Consider the following 20,470-nt stretch of genomic DNA (forward strand, 5'->3'; position numbering starts at 1 on the left):
TTTGATATGTAGTTTTATTTGGGATTGACTCATTAGTTTGATATGTAGTTTTATTTGGGATTGACTCATTAGTTTGATGTGTAGTTTTATTTGGGATTGACTCATTAGTTTGATATGTAGTTTTATTTGGGACTGACTCATTAGTTTGATATGTAGTTTTATTTGGGATTGACTCATTAGTTTGATATGTAGTTTTATTTGGGATTGACTCATTAGTTTGATATGTAGTTTTATTTGGGATTGACTCATTAGTTTGATATGTAGTTTTATTTGGGATTGACTCATTAGTTTGATATGTAGTTTTATTTGGGATTGACTCATTAGTTTGATATGTAGTTTTATTTGGGATTGACTCATTAGTTTGATGTGTAGTTTTATTTGGGATTGACTCATTAGCCTGATATGTAGTTTTATTTGGGATTTACTCATTAGTTTGATATGTAGTTTTATTTGGGATTGACTCATTAGTTTGATATGTAGTTTTATTTGGGATTGACTCATTAGTTTGATGTGTAGTTTTATTTGGGATTGACTCATTAACCTCTTAAATGTCAAAATGAAATCTCCCATCCTTAACAGTAGAAGAGTTGAATGTGTCTTCACATGTGATAAAAGTTAACCAAGAGAACCAGAAGCGACATATTTTTGATATTTTTATTGGTGACATGAAAATGAATCTCATCCCACGTAAATATAAATACAAACATCTATTACAAGTCTTTTCAGCTCGAGTATATAGACATCAAAAGTCAGCATCAACTACAATTAAATTGAACAATAAATAATCATATTAAAAGCCCATAATATCCTGTACAGCACATTTAAACAGCTTAACATCTGATATGATGCTTCTAGAGGCTTACATAATATATTGATTATCTCATAATTTTACTGTCATTTCGCAATAAAACATCCACAATTAATAATGAGAAATAAACAAATGACTCTGTTGTTTTGCAATGTATCTCAGAATTTTATGTCATTTCCCTCAAGAAATTGTATAAAAATGGGAAATGAACATATGAGTCTATTGTTAGGCAGGTTAAAACAGAAAGTATTTTTGTATGATTAGTCACAACAGATATTTTAAGCTGCTTGATGAAGCATCTTTAACTGCAGAATTTGCTGATGGTTAAAACACATATCATAAATTAAAAATCATAAATCCTTTCAAATCTCTAAAACAGCAGACAAAGAAGAAATACCATTTTTAAATGTGAAATTAAAAAGTAACATCAATATTTAATGTCAACACAATAAATCTGTATACAATGTAATAATGTTTCACATACAGAACAGTCATTGGTTCATAAGCAATCTATATGGTCCCAAAATTCATAGGATACCCCTAAAAATTGAGATTCAATTCATTACTATTATGTGCAAGGCATGAAGGTAATAATCATGAATGTCAAAAACGTGGCTTGCTGACTAAATGCAACTGGACATTATAGACTAACTTCCTTGACAAAATATATACCTGACATGATACTCTAGTTTATACGAAGAATTGTCCACATACAATGAGTGAAAGCTTAATTGTTGGGTACTATGTAGACAAGATAGAAATATACTTTAATCAATATTTATGACTACACATATATATAAATATATAATTATACAGTTCACACACTTCATGAAGCTTCACATTCATAGCTTAAAGTAAAAATATTGATACATTCAAATCTTGTTAACTCAAAGTTAGTAGAACTCCCATACACTGATTAACAAAGTATTTAAGTTGGGTTTACTTGAACATAAAGAGAAATGTTGGGACCAATGAAATACTTCAACTTGAACATAATACATTGTATTCGAGTTCCATGACTTCCAAGTTAACAAGTTTAACTATATATCAACAAATGTTTAAAATCAAGGAACAATAAGTAAATATTGCCAAGTAAAAAGGGATTGTGCTTGGCAGAGACAATACACACCACATGTATATATACATCAACTGACAGCAGGTATTTCAAAAATTAAAAAATGGTCTAGCAGTTTTCTGTAAAATAAATTACTTTCTAAAATGTGTATGATCAATTTATCATGTATTTCCTAAAACCACAAAGTTTCATTTATAAAGAATCCATTAAATATAAAATCAAGATAATGACAGCACAGTCCAGAATAAATCTCGGCTAATACATATACAGTAAAGTTCCAAAAACGAATATGAAATAGATGAATCTAACCATTACAGGAGCTAAGGACATTACAGATGTGATCACCGGTTTTTTTGTGAGACTTTCTTAACAAAGATGATAGGACAACATACATCAATCTGTCAAAACTAATCAGAGGATGATGAGAATCCTATGTGATGTTCACAACAGCTATCTGACACAGGATGATAGCCCAGTGCTCCCTACTACTATACATACAATACCAGTCCAAATGATTCTGAATTTACACTGCAAGTAATCTGATAGTAGAATACAGTAATACTCTAAAAGATGAGAGATAAACAACGTCATTTTAACACCATTATGGAATGTATGTACAAGTTCTATTCCAGGTATTGATATTCACAAAACCCAACTGCATAGTTTGAATATCTCGCTACCATCACTAAAGAGATCAGTCAATTGCTAGTCTAGTAGGGTTATTTACTACGCTTTGTTTTGTTAACAAATATTAATATCATTTGTTCTTTCTGAAAAGAAATTCTATTATCATAATAGAACAGTTTCTATCTTAACCATTCTGTCAGCAAATCAAGTTTATGATGCACTTTTATTTCTGATTTTCTCATACATTGAATGTCTATATTTTAAATATCAGTCTTTGAAATAAAGAAATATGGTGACTAAATGTTCAATATTGGTCTAAATGAAGTAATAAATTGATTATTTCAGCAAAACATAACATGCAACTGACAGAATTAACCAAAAAAAATATAAAAAAAAAAATAATAAAAACAACAACATTATCCTATAAGGGATACAGAAAGATTTGATGACATTGATTTACACAAGAGAAACTCTTATCTTCAAAAATAGTGAAGTACTTTAATACTTAGGAGAGAAAACATCCATCTATAAAATACTGGTCCCTGAAACAAATACCCATATCACTCTTTACCAAAATACATTTACATATTCACTGCGTAGCTATCCTGTCATAAAGGTTACTACGAAAGATAATAATCCCCAAATAAATACCAAAGTTAACGACCCTCACCTAAAAAAGTCACTACTACAATTAGCGACCCTCAAATCTAATTTACAGCTGACTGCATTTTAAGACAACCCGATAAGAAATAATTACTATCATATTTTGTCAACTAAATTAACCAACCTAGTATACATTGATTTATCCTCAAATGAAGGTTACTGACGTATAAACAATCCTTGGATACACTTACCAAGGTGACAGTTAAAGATTATTACCAGTTTACAATTATTAACAAATAAACATTACTATCAAAGTTTGTTATGAAGTCTAAAAAATCAAATAGTAATTCTAATCCAAATCTTATCAAGTATTTATTATCTTTCAGAACAAAATTGCATCACATTTCTTCTAATAGCAATCAAGTTAATAGTATTAAAGAACATATTCTGCCCCTTCACCCAAAGTTAAAAAAGGTTTTCCTCAGTAGCTTTACCTAAATGAAATAAAACCACACAGAAATGTTGACGTGAGATGTCCTAGTCAGAAATACCACATTGCCATTTAAATATATCTGATGAATATCATAGATAATGTACATCACACTGAAATCTGATCACAGCTTGAAAAAGTAGTACCAAATACAGTTAATACACAATACACATAAACAAATTGCATTGTTACATAAGAAAGAAGAGACTAAAATCAAGGCATTGTTATACATCAATTTCTCCTTTATATCACTTTACTGGAAATCTCAAAACTCAAAACATTTGGCAACAGACAAAACAAACTCATCACAACAAATGCTTGCAGTGCATCAATTTGCTGAAAAGTCTATTTGAAACAAATTGGTAGCTTACAAAATTTGTTCTTATAGTTCTTGTCTGTTACACAGATTTTAGTGAATAGTCACATCAACGGATTTATTTGTGTACAAATCACAGTTAGTCTATATATCCCTAAACGTTGAATTCCTCAATTTTTCTTGTCTGACCTTGATGTTGACTTTCCTCTTTGTGACACAATTGATGATAGATCCCGATCCTTTTCCTGACCTGATGCCACCAGTCTGTAGTGTTGTAGCACAAAGGTCAAGCATGAGTTTACAGTCAAGTGTGCGAACCATGATTACTGAGCTAGTGGCGACAACACAGCAACTACTTGAGCAATTCTTTCATGTCTGACATGGCTTCCAGGATGGCGTCAGCCATCTTGTCTGATGATGTGGTTTGGCAGTATTTGTTATTTGTCACATGGAAATTTACTGAAATAAAATTAACATTTAGTTTTTTTCAGTTGAAAAACCTGAAAAAGTCACTTCTACAATTAGCGACCCTCAAATCTAATTTACAGCTGACTGCATTTTAAGACAACCCGATAAGAAATAATTACTATCATATTTTGTCAACTAAATTAACCAACCTAGTATACATTGATTTATCCTCAAATGAGGTTACTGACGTATAAACTAACAATCCTTGGATACACTTACCAAGGTGACAGTTAAAGATTATTACCAGTTTACAATTATTAACAAATAAACATTACTATCAAAGTTTGTTATGAAGTCTAAAAAATCAAATAGTAATACTAATCCAAATCTTATCAAGTATTTATTATCTTTCAGAACAAAATTGCATCACATTTCTTCTAATAGCAATCAAGTTAATAGTATTAAAGAACATATTCTGCCCCTTCACCCAAAGTTAAAAAAGGTTTTCCTCAGTAGCTTTACCTAAATGAAATAAAACCACACAGAAATGTTGACGTGAGATGTCCTAGTCAGAAATACCACATTGCCATTTAAATATATCTGATGAATATCATAGATAATGTACATCACACTGAAATCTGATCACAGCTTGAAAAAGTAGTACCAAATACAGTTAATACACAATACACATAAACAAATTGCATTGTTACATAAGAAAGAAGAGACTAAAATCAAGGCATTGTTATACATCAATTTCTCCTTTATATCACTTTACTGGAAATCTCAAAACTCAAAACATTTGGCAACAGACAAAACAAACTCATCACAACAAATGCTTGCAGTGCATCAATTTGTTGAAAAGTCTATTTGGGACAAATTGGTAGCTTACAAAATTTGTTCTTATAGTTCTTGTCTGTTACACAGATTTTAGTGAATAGTCACATCAACAGATTTATTTGTGTACAAATCACAGTTAGTCTATATATCCCTAAACGTTGAATTCCTCAATTTTTCTTGTCTGACCTTGATGTTGACTTTCCTCTTTGTGACACAATTGATGATAGATCCCGATCTTTTCCTGACCTGATGCCACCAGTCTGTAGTGTTGTAGCACAAAGGTCAAGCATGAGTTTACAGTCAAGTGTGCGAACCATGATTACTGAGCTAGTGGCGACAACACAGCACTACTTGAGCAATTCTTTCATGTCTGACATGGCTTCCAGGATGGCGTCAGCCATCTTGTCTGATGATGTGGTTTGGCAGTATTTGTTATTTGTCACATGGAAATTTACTGAAATAAAATTAACAAAACTTATATATTTCATACATTAATGAAACTAGACAAGAATTCTACGGAACCTGAGGTGTCATCTGCACAGTTTCACAAAATTAGTTATTTACAGTTGAAAATATTGTAAATAATTAGGGGAAGTTATCAAGTCCCGTTACTCTCATTAATCTAAAGCAATAAATCAAATCTGGTTGAAAATGGACAATAAATACTAAAGTTATTGAGCGGAAACCATAGATTATCTGTTTTGATGATTTTAAAGCTGTTACTCTTGCAAATATTGATGGATTTTGACCAGTATTAAACCCATTTAAGATCTCATTAACATAAAGCAATATGCCAAATTTGGTTGAAATCGGACAATAAATACTAAAGTTATTGAGCGGAAACCATAGATTATCTGTTTTGATGATTTTAAAGCTGTTACTCTTATTAAACCCATTTAAGATCTCATTAACATAAAGCAATATGCCAAATTTGGTTGAAATCGGACAACAAATACTTAAGTTATCGAGCGGAAACCATGGATTTATCTGTTTTGAAGATTTTAAAGTCCCGTAACTCTTACAAATATTGACGGATTTTGGCCATTATTAAACTCATTCATGATCTCATTGATATAAAGCAATATACAAAACTTGGTTGGAATCTGACAATAAATACTTAAGTTATTGCATGGAAACCGTTTCCCAGACGCCAACGACACGGACGCTGACCCCGACATAGTGATACTTAAAGGCCCACTACCTTTCCGAAACGGCTTTTAATTTTTAAAATAGGAATGTGAAACGAGATCAATATTTTTGTAGAGTCGCAGAAGTTATTAACTATACGTTTACTAGCACACTTATCACCACCTTCAGAACGGTTTATATAGAATAAATAAAATGTTAATTTTCATAACGCGGGTCGTTTTATGTTTCCCGCCGTCGTCCTAAATGCCGCGCGGCAGTTAACTATCACTGCGCCAGACGGCAAAACAGCGAAATGAATTTCCACTGTTATCGTACATTAGACAGGAAATCTTGCATATGTTTGGTGTTGTAACCTCATCTTAAGCCATCGATATATATTTTCTTTTGTTATTAATGTTTTTAAGAAACCTATAAATTTTGCTCCGGAAAGGTAGTGGCCCTTTAAGTGTCGCCCTTGCGTTGCAGGCGACTCAAAAACGCTACTATGACAGCTTACATGAAATATGAAGACTTTAAATGCATGAACAACTTTTCTAAGTTGGGTATTACCAAACAACAAATAATCATATTTTCACTTTTCTTCAAACCAATGGTTCACACTTGAATTTTCTACGTTTAGGGGTTTTCTGCTTGTAGTCCAGCTACTTTTTGTTTTTACTAAATGACATTAAATATGAACATTTAACATGAACGCATACTCATTTCTTCTCCGTAGATCATGTAGGATATTCCGTAGCCATCTGGGGACGCTGGGGCGAATCCACCACCCATGCAGGAACTCTCTAGTGTCCATTGGTCAGTGTACCGAGTTGGTGTCTGTGATGTACTGAGTTTGTCTGTCATCCAAAAACTCTGTAAACCAGAAAACACTCCACTTAAATCAAACATCTCAAATTTAAGTGAACAATAGGTATAAATATTCATCAAAGTTTATTTTCTACATTAAAATTGTTGTGAAACCTGGGTGTACTGCCATATTATTTATTCACCCAAATGACAAGGATTGAACACAACTTTTTCAATCAAGTTGTTATCTGATATACTTCTGATTCCTCAAAACAAAAAGCATTGACTAAAGTCAAAACATTAGTTTTATTCATTAATTAAGTTAAGTAAAACAAATTGACTTCAGTCTATTTCAGACTTCAGTATGTTTTGAGAAATCAGGGCCTGGTCTTTTACCTTGTCTTGGAATAGTGCCGGTGTTGGTATGTTGAGCTCCTTTGAGGCGGCAAACAGCCCAATAAGATGTCTGTCCCAGCCCTGGCCTATACTGGTATCAACCTTGATCTGTGTCTGGTACTGCACGGCCCGCTTGAGTAACATGATCCTTTGTTCCCTAGTCGCTCGCTCATTCTGCATGCTCTGTACCCACTGTTTGGAGTATTCAGAGACTGAGCGAATCGTCTCTGTTCTACCATTCAGGAACATCCTACACACAGCAAAAGGAACTCAAATTACACAAAATGAAACAGGATAGTTGTATAGTACAAAAGATAAGGTTTAAACAAAAAAATCAAATCAAAATATAAGAAATTTCCTTTTGAGAGTATTAGCTTGCAAATGTACATGTCCTCTTGCAAAAATTAACTTTTAACATTCAACATTAAAAGATAAATTATATGTACATGTATACAGAAATTAGACATCTGGGATGGCAAGATAAACAGACATTTTACATTGTACATAAAGAAATGTCAATGACAGAAAACATGTTTTACTGAATGCTAATCGCAAGAAATAATAAGAGCCCTTTCTCTCAGTCCAACATATACCTGCGACCATTAACCTACCTTGTTGATGCCGATTCGTAGGTTTTAGGTATTTGGTTGTAGAGTCTGTAATACGCCAACTGTAGGGCCATCTGTAACAGAAACACATTTATATCATCTATTACAGATATGTCTCCTTATTCTTTTATTTTCCTGAAATATTGTCATAACATGCATAGATATTAATAATAAAAGTATTATTGATTTACTGCGACCTGATACTGGGTATAAGAATTACCTGAATAAATCCATCAATACTGATCAGATATAAGAATTACCTGAATATAGCCATCAATACTGATCAGATATAAGAGTTACCTGAATATAGCCATCAATACTGATCAGATATAAGAATTACCTGAATATAGCCATCAATACTGATCAGATATAAGAATTACCTGAATAAAGCCATCAATACTGATCAGATATAAGAACTAACTAAATAAAGCCATCAATACTGATCAGATATAAGAATTACCTGAATATAGCCATCAATACTGATCAGACATAAGAATTACCTGAATAAATCCATCAATACTGATCAGATATAAGAATTACCTGAATATAGCCATCAATACTGATCAGATATAAGAATTACCTGAATATAGCCATCAATACTGATCAGATATAAGAATTACCTGAATAAAGCCATCAATACTGATCAGATATAAGAATTACCTGAATATAGCCATCAATACTGATCAGATATAATAAATACCTGAATATAGCCATCAATACTGATCAGATATAAGAACTAACTAAATAAAGCCATCAATACTGATCAGATATAATAATTACCTGAATATAGCCATCAATACTGATCAGATATAATAAATACCTGAATATAGCCATCAATACTGATCAGATGTAAGAATTACCTGAATAAATCCATCAATACTGATCAGATATAAGAACTAACTAAATAAAGCCATCAATACTGATCAGATATAAGAATTACCTGAATATAGCCATCAATACGTGATCAGATATTAGAATTACCTGAATAAATCCATAAATACTAATCAGATATAAGAGTTACCTAAATATAGCCATCAATACTGATCAGATATAAGAGTTACCTGAATAAGCCATCAATACTGATCAGATATAAGAATTACCTGAATAAATCCATCAATACTGATCAGATATAAGAATTACCTGAATATAGCCATCAATACTGATCAGATATAAGAGTTACCTGAATATAGCCATCAATACTGATCAGATATGAGAGTTACCTGAATATAGCCATCAATACTGATCAGATATAAGAATTACCTGAATATAGCCATCAATACTGATCAGATATAAGAGTTAATTGAATATAGCCATCAATACTGATCAGATATAAGAGTTACCTGAATAAAGCCATCAATACTGATCAGATATAAGAATTACCTGAATATAGCCATCAATACTGATCAGATATAAGAATTACCTGAATATAGCCATCAATACTGATCAGATATAAGAGTTACCTGAACATAGCCATCAATACTGATCAGATATAAGAATTACCTGAATAAAGCCATCGGGGGACATCCTCTTCTTCTTAATGAAGCCTTTACCGTACTCAGGGGAGACAATTCGAAGATGAAATCCACCAGCCTGGAAAAAAGTTCAAGTACATGTTATACTTTCACTATCCTTGTCATTAGGTGGACCTTATGTATTGAAACAAGCCAGTTTTAATAATTAATGATTGTATCACAAATAAAAAACTAAAGTACCAACACAGAACTGCAATGCACACTAGCTATATAATGTCGTTGTTTCCAATGTTCCATGTATGTTAAAAGACAAGAATTTCACAGAAGTGGATGAGTCGCTTGCACAGCAGTGTAAAACAGCACAAAAATTAGTTATTTACAGTTGAAAATATTGTTAATAATTAGTTGAAGCTATCAAGTCCTGTAACTCCTGCAAATATTAACAAATTTAGACCAGTATCAATCCAATCCTAGATCTCATTGATATAAAGCACTATACAACATTTGATTAAAATCGGAGATTTTTAATCAAGCTATCGAGTGGAAACCAGATTTATCTATTTTGACAATTTTAAAGCCCTATTACTCTTGCAAATATTGTCGAATTTTGACCAGTATCAAACCCATACAAGATCTCATTCATATAAAGCAATATACCAAATTTGGTTGAAATCGAAAAATAAATACTAAAGTTATCGAGCAGAAACTATGGATTTATCTGTTTCAACGGTTTTACAGTCCCGTAACTCCGGATGCTGACATTGACGCCGCCGATGCAGACATAGTGATACCTATGTGTCGCTTTTGCGTTGCAGGCAGGCAACACAAAAATATAAAATATCATCTAATAAGTAATTTCACAATTTAATACTTAAAGTACTGTGATAATGTGAAATCAGATTGTAGACCACATCATGGCTTCTTTGTTTGATAATGTACTCACTATAATATCATTATTACTAAAGTGACTTTGGAGCTTTAATTTGACTTCGTAATTTAAAAACCTATGTAGTCTGGTAATTATCAAAATGTTGGTAATGATTATTTTGATCCATCAGTATAAAAAATCATTACCAGCTTTCTGTAATGTTCATAGGCTTCTTCCACATCTTTCTCAAAGCCAGTCATATCCCATGTCAGCCTACACAAATAGAAGTCAAGATTATATAATATATTCATAAAATTACAATTACTTGAGTTTCCAAAACCTCAATAAAAGAATACATGACAATCAACCTCAAAACAGCAGACATAACTTCACTGTATGGAAAAACATACACATTTTGTATATGCTAGTAGACATGATAGATAATATCTCCTAAGTTAGTGTGGGTCTGTCAAGCCAAGTTTCATCATAAAACCATTCTAGTTCAGAGAAATATTGCACAGAGTACTTGTTCACTGAGCAGCATTCAATGTAGCAGCAGGGGTGTCCATATTACATACTACATTACATACTACATCATACTACATTACATACTAGATTACATTTCAACCTAATTAATATATCAATAGGATTCCAGTAACCTTTCTGAATAATCCACTTTCACTTTCACAAATGTGAATGGCACCATTCAAATCATTAAAATCAAACAGACTCTTTGAAATGACAGCAGTCTCAAGAACAAGATTACCAATACAATAATCACTGATATCAGTTAGATAACTTGACCTCACTAACCTTTCAGCAGAAGGGATTTTCTTCTTACGTGACCTCTCAGGAATAATATTGCCATCCTTGGTGTATTTCTCATTTTGTAAGAAGTATTCCCACATTCTACCAGGCAGCTGTAAATATAATACAATTTAATTTATACTGATCTGAAAGACCTAATTCCAAACATTTTATAATAAAACAAAGTATTTATATAATATTATACATTTTAACACTATTTTTCTTCATTCACATAAAAAGTCAATACCGGTAATTTGAATCCTTAGATATAAAGTTAAGTTATATATAAGTTGATTTGTTTTCTCAAGTCTTTGAATAATAGAATCATATTAGAGAATTGAGAGGAAAATGAACCTATGCAATATTTCAATTAAATTATGAGTACAGGTTCAACAGAAATATCCATAATGTATCACTAATATCAATCTGGCAAAGGCTAAAAATCCACTGCCATTTACAACACATTAGATCTAGAACTCATGCATATTTTTAGTCACACAACGCCAAAACTGCATCGAAACATATCCACACATATTTCTCCTGAAAACACTCTATTACAACTGTTTTGTGTTGACGTTTCTATTTAATGTACTAAATAATGGCCAGAAAAACAAATGTAGCTTCATTTGATTTTATGAAATAATTAGAGTTATTTCCCTTTGTTAGTTGGTATAAAGGGAAAGTTGAATAAAAAGAGTTTACAAAGAACATATCAAGTAGATACAGTGACAATTTCAGTATTTACATGATTACAAATGGGTCATTCAAATGGTCAGTCAAGGCTAGCATTGGTTTTTGGACAAATTTCGTTTTGATGTCATCTCACTGCATAGGTCTAGAGAGGTAGATGCAAATGTGTAGTATGGTTAGTGATCATTTACTGCTACAATTCACCACACATATGTACTGGTGTCACTGAATACAATGCTAATTAAGTCATGCAAACATCAAGTATTAGTTATATTCCAATATTGTATACACAATTAACTTGATAAGAACAGACCATAATACTGAAACAACTATGTCATATAGAATCTCCATTAGACTATTTCTTGTGATGAAAGATAATTTTGATTACCTATATATAGTCCACACAGATTCATTTTACCTCCTTAACAATATAAAGATTGACAATCCTGAGCTATTATGTAGATATAAAGGTATATTTATCATACGTATGTACATAAACATATTACACATTCTCAAATGAAAATTAATCAATATCAGTGCAATGTTGTTTTTTCATGTTTTTGTTTTTTTCCTTTTCCTGAAGTCTTCTTTATTTCAAAGAAAGTGTAATCCTTCAACAACATACAGACTATTTTGTTGATACAGAAATATATTTTCACAAATCCTTTCACAATTCCCAAATCCTTACGTGTAACCCAAACGATGTAGTAGCATAAAATGCCATGCAAAGAGACACATCACCACATGCAATACAGGGGATTTTCACAACCATGCATATCGATTTGGTCTGCTTTAAACAATTTCAAAATGAAACATAGAATATAAATAGAAGCTTGAAGTTGTATATCTAATTTGTTTAGTATTTAATATTTCTATTGTGTTTTAAGTAACATATGTTTAATTAATAGTAATTTACTAGATATTAATCAAATAAGGACATGTTCGGTGAACTTCTGTGAACTTGCAGAATATTACTGTGTACAGGTAAGCTATATATATAGTTATGGATATATATGTACAGTGTCCGGTACCGACTGAAGCCAAGCAGAGACCAGTGCAGCTCTAGGATATATACAGCGTAAACATTGTGCAGACCCACAGGACCACTTCACCTCTCTGTACACAACTTACTGTTGCGTCAGCACAACTGTGTTCTCCATTACACCCCACCACACCGTTGGTACTTATATTAAACATGATAGACTTGTCGAACCACCTGTCAGGACAAAACACCACCAACCAAAACCCATTAGTAACTTATTTATGCAAAATAAAAATATTCATGATATTTCTTTCTTTCTGCTGTGTGGGGCCTGGGAGGCCATATTGTTGAAGTTTTCCAATATTCAGTAGTTGCTGCTTATGGAGACAGTAGCCAAAGTCATTGCAGCTTACAATGTATGGGGTTGCAGTGGCCAAGCAGTTATGATTTTTTCCAACAGTATTTCATATTTGTGGCATACAATATGTGTGGCCAAGGTGGTCAATCTGTAACTTCCTAATACTCTGTACTATTGGTTACATACAACGAATATGATGCAGCAATGACCAACTAGTTGTGGGCTAAAATTGGCTTCATGTTTGCTTATAATTTCTTGGTAACCGGTACAAGACCAGAATTACTTCATTACCTGATATCAGCCTTAGGTCTAAGATTTTTCTCTTGGTACTTTCACTTGCATAGATTATCAATCTTGGCACACCCTTAATGATTATAGCTTTTGAACAAACAAACCAATTATGCTGGTTGACTACAAAACTTCCAATCAATGAGCCTAAGTTTCCATGTTTGAGTAATTTCTTTGACAGTCCCCAGTAATGTGACAATTCATTGATTTTTGTTTAGATTTAAAATCCAAAGGTACAGAGTTGGTATCAGTCAAGGAATAGTTTTTGAATAAGGCCAAAAAAGTAATGTCTGTTAAGGGTTACCCGACCGACCCTAATTTTTTACCCCCGGACCCTAATTTTCCCCCCAATTTTTCTAAGAAAATAAATATTAAAAAGTCGGAATTTAGATCTCAGACTCCGATTCCGCCATTATTTCACAGTGAAAGACACTAAGAAAAAAAAATCCTCCAGACCTACCGACCCTATTTTTTTTGCTAATGTAACCCGAAACAGACATATTTTGTTTTTTGGCCTAATGACCATCACAATCTCCACAGAAACAGAAAGTAGAAATAAAACATAACCTTCTATATAATTATCTACAAAGAAAAAAACATAATCAAAGTCATACTGTAAATAGGAATATATTCGCATGTGGATTATTTTCGCTTGATCAGCTTTCAAACTATTCGGGGTGTGCCAATCTAATACCACTTTGCATCATAAATGAAAATATCAATTAAACTCTGCACTTGAATATAATAGCATTTGAATATAATTACATGGAGATTTAAAGAAAACAAATTAAGCTAAAATGTCCACACCACGAATAATTTCACTTTAATTTACAGTGATTAAAAGATACATGCATCCAAACTCAAATTGTTTTCTTAAATGATATTTTTAAAATTAATACATAGGTTTAGAAATTTTGAGAATTTTGTAATAAAAAGGACATATCACAACCAAATTATGACAAAAACAAACAAATACTTTATATTCAGCTTGTTTTTTTCAATCTGTGTTAAGATTTTGCAATAATATCTTGTTATGTATTGATGTAACAAATAAAAAAGCTGATACCGTAATTTATCATAAAGAGTTTGCATACATTTACAGCCACACTCAAAATAAGCAATGTATACACAGGAATGCGAAGCTTATTCACACTTTGAAATAAATCTGTGTATCTGAAGCAAACTGAAAAATTTCATTAGCATGTGGGTATGTGTTTACTATACTGGTTGCAGGTGTATATGTGTACTGGGATATATGTGAGTTATATTTACAGGCATTAGCACAAAGTCATACAGGTGTGCATTCAAGGTCAAAAATACCACAGATACCAGGTAATTTTTTTGGAAAGATTTTCATTTTAACAGATAAATTTATATTTTGCATGAATTGATATAATACAGATTTTTGTGATATTAAAGTAAGTTCAAATGACTTTTACCATATATTTTCTCATAGGATTACAGATTTTTTTTATATGTGCAGAGAGGAGACTCATTGTTACAACAGAGGACATTTAATGTTACCCTGTTCCGAAAAATTGAAAGCAGTCAGTTTGAACGTTATTTTGACCTTAAGTACACATGAGGAGTAATAGGTGAGTATACAATAAAACTATGGGATCTATGTTAGTGTTCAACACTGTAAAAAAATGGTCTCCACGTGAAACTCACTGTAGCGTCACCAGCCGAGTGTTCCACATTCACGCCCGTTTTACCATTAGTAAATACGGGAAACATCATAGACTTGTCAAACCATCTGTTCAATAGGAAGCGACATATCACAGTCACATGTTTTCAAATTACAAAAAGACCAATATAAATTAAATTACCTTTAGCTTTGTTACTTCAGTGGCTGGTTTACCAGGGTGGGGAGAAGGGGGATAAATGAACATATACTTTAAATTCTTACATAAATAGTATCATGCCAGTTACATTATTATCATAATTTAATAAAAGAGTGTACTAATAACTTGAAATGTGTTAAAGAAATGCATATTGTACAATTAAGGTATTTAGAAATATAATATTACCAGGTACAGTGAGAGGTATAATAAATCTAAAATACAACATTTCCTTTATATATTAAACATGCAATGAATGGGCTATATTTTAAAATTAAGAATGAGGCCATTTATTTGATGACAATTAATAAAATTAAGTTTTAATATAATCATTACACAACAAATTAAACTAGATGGTATTTAATATGAATTAGATTTTGTACCAACATTCAAGAGATAGAGGGTTAGCCATATAATGTCTGGACACTTTAACCATTTGGCCACCTCAGTCAATGATAATTATATCTTAAAGTGCAAGAAGCATTAGTAAGAAAAAGTGTCCTCCAAAATTGAATTATGGCTGCTTATCAACCATTCCAACTGGGTTCACCAAACATTTAAAATTGTTAATGGAGACTTTGTTTCCCAAAATTGCTATGACATGCAGTTAAATATCACATATCAAGTATAATCATATTTATTATCTCTTAGATCCAAAAAAACTAGTGTATACTTAATATGAAATTAGTTACATAGTGTTGTGTTATCATATTTAACAAACTTCCATTCCAAGTCCAAACAAACACAAAAGTCTGATTGTAAAATTCTTATCCCTTCTTTACGTGTGTTGAGAAAATTATGGCAAGTAATATTTATCCAGTTTTGAGATAAGTGCATTTCAAGATAATAAACAAACAATTCAGTAAATTAATTGATATTTGAGAAATTTACAAGAGGACACTTTTTTCAGGATCCAGCACTAATTAAACTATGTATGGAATCTAACCCACCTACAACATCCACACCCAATACTATATACAAAATATTGATTAGTCTATGATAATAAGATTGTTGTATCTACCGGTTAATTAGTTTTCAGTTTTGATATTTTGTTGACAATATCGATTTACTACACACATCATAAACCTAAATCTTTGTAAATACATGTTTAAAACATAACTTTGTATCATTAACAATCATTAAGAATCAACTAACGAGTTTACCTGTTAAATCCATTTCCAACCATAATGCATTTTCCATTTTCTTCAATTGACTGAAAAGATAGAAAGAAGAAGATTTGATTGATTATTAAAATGGTTATAGTGGTCATATATTATTCTAAATAAAACAGTAAAAAATAATTAGTTAAAATATGATAATGAATCTGAAAAAATATTCATGAAAAATACATATTTATTTTATACTCATTGTTACTCAAGCAGAAATAAGACAAAGTTTAGTAATTCTGTACAGCCATTTTTCAATCTTTAGAAAAGCTTTTTAAAACAAGAGGTCCATGAGCCTTAGTGGTCACCTGAGTTCGGATACAGAATGAAACAAAGACATATAAACACGAGTCACTATATATTGGCCTATCAGGCCCTTGAAATCAGTTGGTGATTTTATAAATTTGACTTTTTTTTAATCTATGAAGAAAATTTGGTTCTATCAAATCTGTGAATTCAAAAGAAGATTTTTTGAAATTTTAGTCAATTTGACCGCACTTGGCCCCACCCCACCTGTCCCGGGGGTCAGCGCGGACTGATATGGATATGTTAAAATGCTTTATCTCAGATTCATCTAAATTTCCCATGAAAATTGAGCAAATAATGCTCATAAAAGTGTTTTTCCTATATAAAGTATAATAAATTTGATCCCCTTCCCAGGGGAAAATCTGAGATCCCAGGGCTATGAAATTCACAATTTTTGTAAAGGGCCTTAAGACCTTCCAACTTATGAATCGAAGAGTATCTGGTTCCATCAAATATGTGAATTCAGAAGATTTTTGAAGTTTTAGCCTATCTGACCCTTTTGGTGCCACCCCTCAGTCATGAAAAAATTATTAATAGGATTCAATGGCCATTCATACTGATAATTCTGACAACATTTGACTTATTTCCCATTACAAATGACCAAATTATGCTTAAAAATGTGCTTTCCTTATAATTAGTAAACTCCAGTGGGAAACGCGAGATCCCAGGGTCATAAAATTCACAATTTTTGTAAAGGAACTTAAGACCCTCCGATCTATGAGAGTATTTGATTCTACCATTTCTGGAATTTCTGAAGAAGATTTTTGAAGTTTTAGTCTATTTGACTACTTTTGGCCCCACCCCTCAAGCCCTATACAACGCACAGCGGATGGCGGACTACGCACGACAACAGATAAAAGGTGATTAGAAAAGGTCACTTGAAACTTCGCCTCAGGTGACCTAAAAATGTCTTTATATTAAATGCATACAATTGATGTAAACCTACTGTTGGTATTTCTTCATCCAGATAAACTAAAAATATTGCTGAATCTATTGTTTCTAAAGTCTTTTTGTTCAATTCCTGTTCAATCATTCTGGTGCGAATCTGAAATTTAAAGGTAAACAAAAATTCAATATCATGGATAAACATTTCTTTGTCCTTCAAATTTTGTAAGTCAAAATATGTGTGTTTTTATCAAATATACAAAATCAGGAATATTTAAGTTCAATGTGCAATTAAATTTGGCACTTTTCCGCAAACATTAATAGCAAGTCTTTCTGAGTACATGTACAGTAGAACCATCGAAATCGTGAACTAAAATCCAAGAGAAGATATTGTTAAGTGTGAACACAGGAAAATCAGTTGGTTTACAGTACACAGTACATTAAATTTTAATGCTCAGGATACCAGTCAATCAGCACAGAGAATATACAACAGATTAATTTTTCTTGTGATTTAGGATGTTAAAGTAACTCACATCAGCCCATTGGTCCCGTTTCAGAGCGGTGAAGATTGCCGCCTGTGAACTGTCAACTGACTCTGCAATGAATAACAATAACTTCAGACATGAAATGATATCCATGGATATTCATTTATCAATGGATACTACAGAAAATCCTCACAACCTTTTCCTATGAACGAAAGTAATCCTAAATTATCCTCTCTCACAGTACACTCTCTTAATTTATCATTACAAATATTTCATCATCTAAACCTAAAACTTGTTTTGAAAGTGAAAATAGAGACGTTCAGTAGCTTCAAATGGAAACTTGTTTCAAAACAGATTAAGTTCTTAACTATATTTCAAAATACAATTTTTTTAATTTAATTTACCGAACCGAATTAATGCCAAATACCACAATAATTGGAAAGCACATGTAAAATCATGAACAGATAATGATATCTTGGTCATTGATAGATAAAGGTACTGTTAAGCGAGTGTGTACTGCAAACCTTCCGCATCTTTTAAGATATGTTCCATGATCGGTAGGATTTCTGCTGGTGTCAGTAATCGATCTTTGCCATCGTTGTCAGGAGCATAGACACTCAGCTTGTAGTAACTGTTCTTTCTGAGGAAATAAAAAACTAAATTAATCAAAAATTATATTCCTGATTGAAAAACTGACATGCAGCAAACAAGAGCCTTCTGAGATCAGCAAGGTTTGCTTTGGGGGCTTTTAATGGCCTAGAAACTTAACCATTAAACCGCTTGAAATCATGGTAATCCAGCTTATATAAATGTAGAAATAATGTCAGTTGTTACGGATAACAGCATTCCACATTTTGCCTTAAGCAGCATCAACTCTGACACTAGGTTGATTTACAGAAGCCTGGCGCCGGCCGCACCCTATCTTAGGGAAGAAGATTTTTATACAGAAATTATTATATCCAATTTTCTTCACTATTATCAAAAATAAAATCATTTAATATTAACACATTACCTTTCAATTAAAATTTTAAATGTTTCTTTCAATTGTAAAACTTTTTCCATTCCAGTGTTGCTTTTCTAATTTATGATAAGAAAAGGGGAAACAACTACTGAATTCCTACCTCAATATCACAACATGTTTTGAATCCTTCCATGTGACTAGTTCATCTACATGTTTGCCTGGTATACGGGAGGTACAGAACTGCATTCTGGAACAAAACAAATATGGAATTACAGATCAATAGATTTCTCGCTCAGTTCACTCAGAAATCTGAAATGGGATATGGAAGACAAAGATTATCAATATGGCTATGTTCAATTCTCTGAATCATTCCATTGTGGGTGAATAGCAAAATTGATGAAAATTTTAGATTTTGGCATTTATTTTTTTTTTAATTTTTATCATTTTTTTTTTCTGAGGGATATAAGTATTTAAATGTTGATCAGATCACTTACTTGTAACCTTCCATACAAATAGGTATCATGTCTTGTAAAAACTGTGGTTTTAGGGTCTCTTCCAAGATATTTTGATGAAACCTAGAGGAAAATTAAATCAAATTGAAATTTCATGATGCTTATAATGCTAAAGTATAAAGTAGATTACAAGAAAATGCAACAATCTGTAACCAAAGCAGTAACATAATCACAGATTACTTTTCCAATAAAAGTTTATGATACCAGTAATTCTAAAAAGATTTTCTCAAAAATTAGTCTACATAAGTTATATAGACAAGAGGCCCATGGGCCTTAACGGTCACCTGATATTTTATACAAATTAGTTGTATCATTTACTAGCCAATTGATGTCTTTTGTTCATAAAATAGGAACAGAGATCTTATAGGTCTACATACAAAGTTTCATTAAAGTGGACAGTCGGGCAAGGAAAGTTAAAGTTTGTAAAAATGGAGTGAATGTATCCGGCATAATTTCTTATGGAATAGAAAGATAAAATCCCCCGTCAAAACCTCTCTGCATGTGAAGAAATTAATTTATAGTTTAGGAATCCTAAAATGTCCTTCCGACTGACTATGTCCGTGGTTACATTTCCACGCAGCCTCGCTTTCAAAGAGTTATTTCAATGGTCAGAACTGGGCAACGTAAGCAGAACTTGACCGTCGTTCTAATATGCGAGAACATTTGGAAGGCCAATGAACGCACTAAGACTGGTTTTCTTTGCCCGACTATTCACTTTAAGCTTGGTGCATATTAACTAAAATAAT

At 32.0% G+C, this 20,470-nt stretch overlaps 1 protein-coding gene across 2 annotated transcripts in view; it reads right to left on the reverse strand.

Annotated features, from left to right (window-relative positions):
* Window positions 1–4,423: 4,423 nt before the first annotated feature.
* LOC138318773 (carnitine O-palmitoyltransferase 1, liver isoform-like) overlaps window positions 4,424–20,470 on the reverse strand; it is a 42,254-nt gene continuing 26,207 nt past the window's right edge. The window contains exons 6-19 of one of the 2 annotated variants that reach the window (XM_069261463.1): window positions 19,707–19,787; window positions 19,373–19,459; window positions 18,776–18,891; window positions 18,300–18,361; window positions 17,828–17,926; window positions 16,573–16,622; window positions 13,072–13,156; window positions 11,257–11,363; window positions 10,650–10,716; window positions 9,604–9,693; window positions 8,107–8,177; window positions 7,496–7,745; window positions 7,012–7,165; window positions 4,424–5,618 (exon numbers count right to left, since the gene is read on the reverse strand). In XM_069261463.1, coding sequence (XP_069117564.1) covers window positions 5,512–5,618; window positions 7,012–7,165; window positions 7,496–7,745; window positions 8,107–8,177; window positions 9,604–9,693; window positions 10,650–10,716; window positions 11,257–11,363; window positions 13,072–13,156; window positions 16,573–16,622; window positions 17,828–17,926; window positions 18,300–18,361; window positions 18,776–18,891; window positions 19,373–19,459; window positions 19,707–19,787 — 1,426 coding nt within the window. In that variant the 3' untranslated portion in view covers window positions 4,424–5,511. Of the gene's footprint in view, window positions 5,619–7,011; window positions 7,166–7,495; window positions 7,746–8,106; window positions 8,178–9,603; window positions 9,694–10,649; window positions 10,717–11,256; window positions 11,364–13,071; window positions 13,157–15,239; window positions 15,325–16,572; window positions 16,623–17,827; window positions 17,927–18,299; window positions 18,362–18,775; window positions 18,892–19,372; window positions 19,460–19,706; window positions 19,788–20,470 lie in introns of both variants that reach the window. The other variant, XM_069261462.1, reaches the window with a different exon arrangement.

The sequence above is a fragment of the Argopecten irradians genome, chromosome 3, assembly GCF_041381155.1.
Source record: "Argopecten irradians isolate NY chromosome 3, Ai_NY, whole genome shotgun sequence".
Classification (NCBI taxonomy): Eukaryota; Metazoa; Mollusca; class Bivalvia; order Pectinida; family Pectinidae; genus Argopecten; species Argopecten irradians.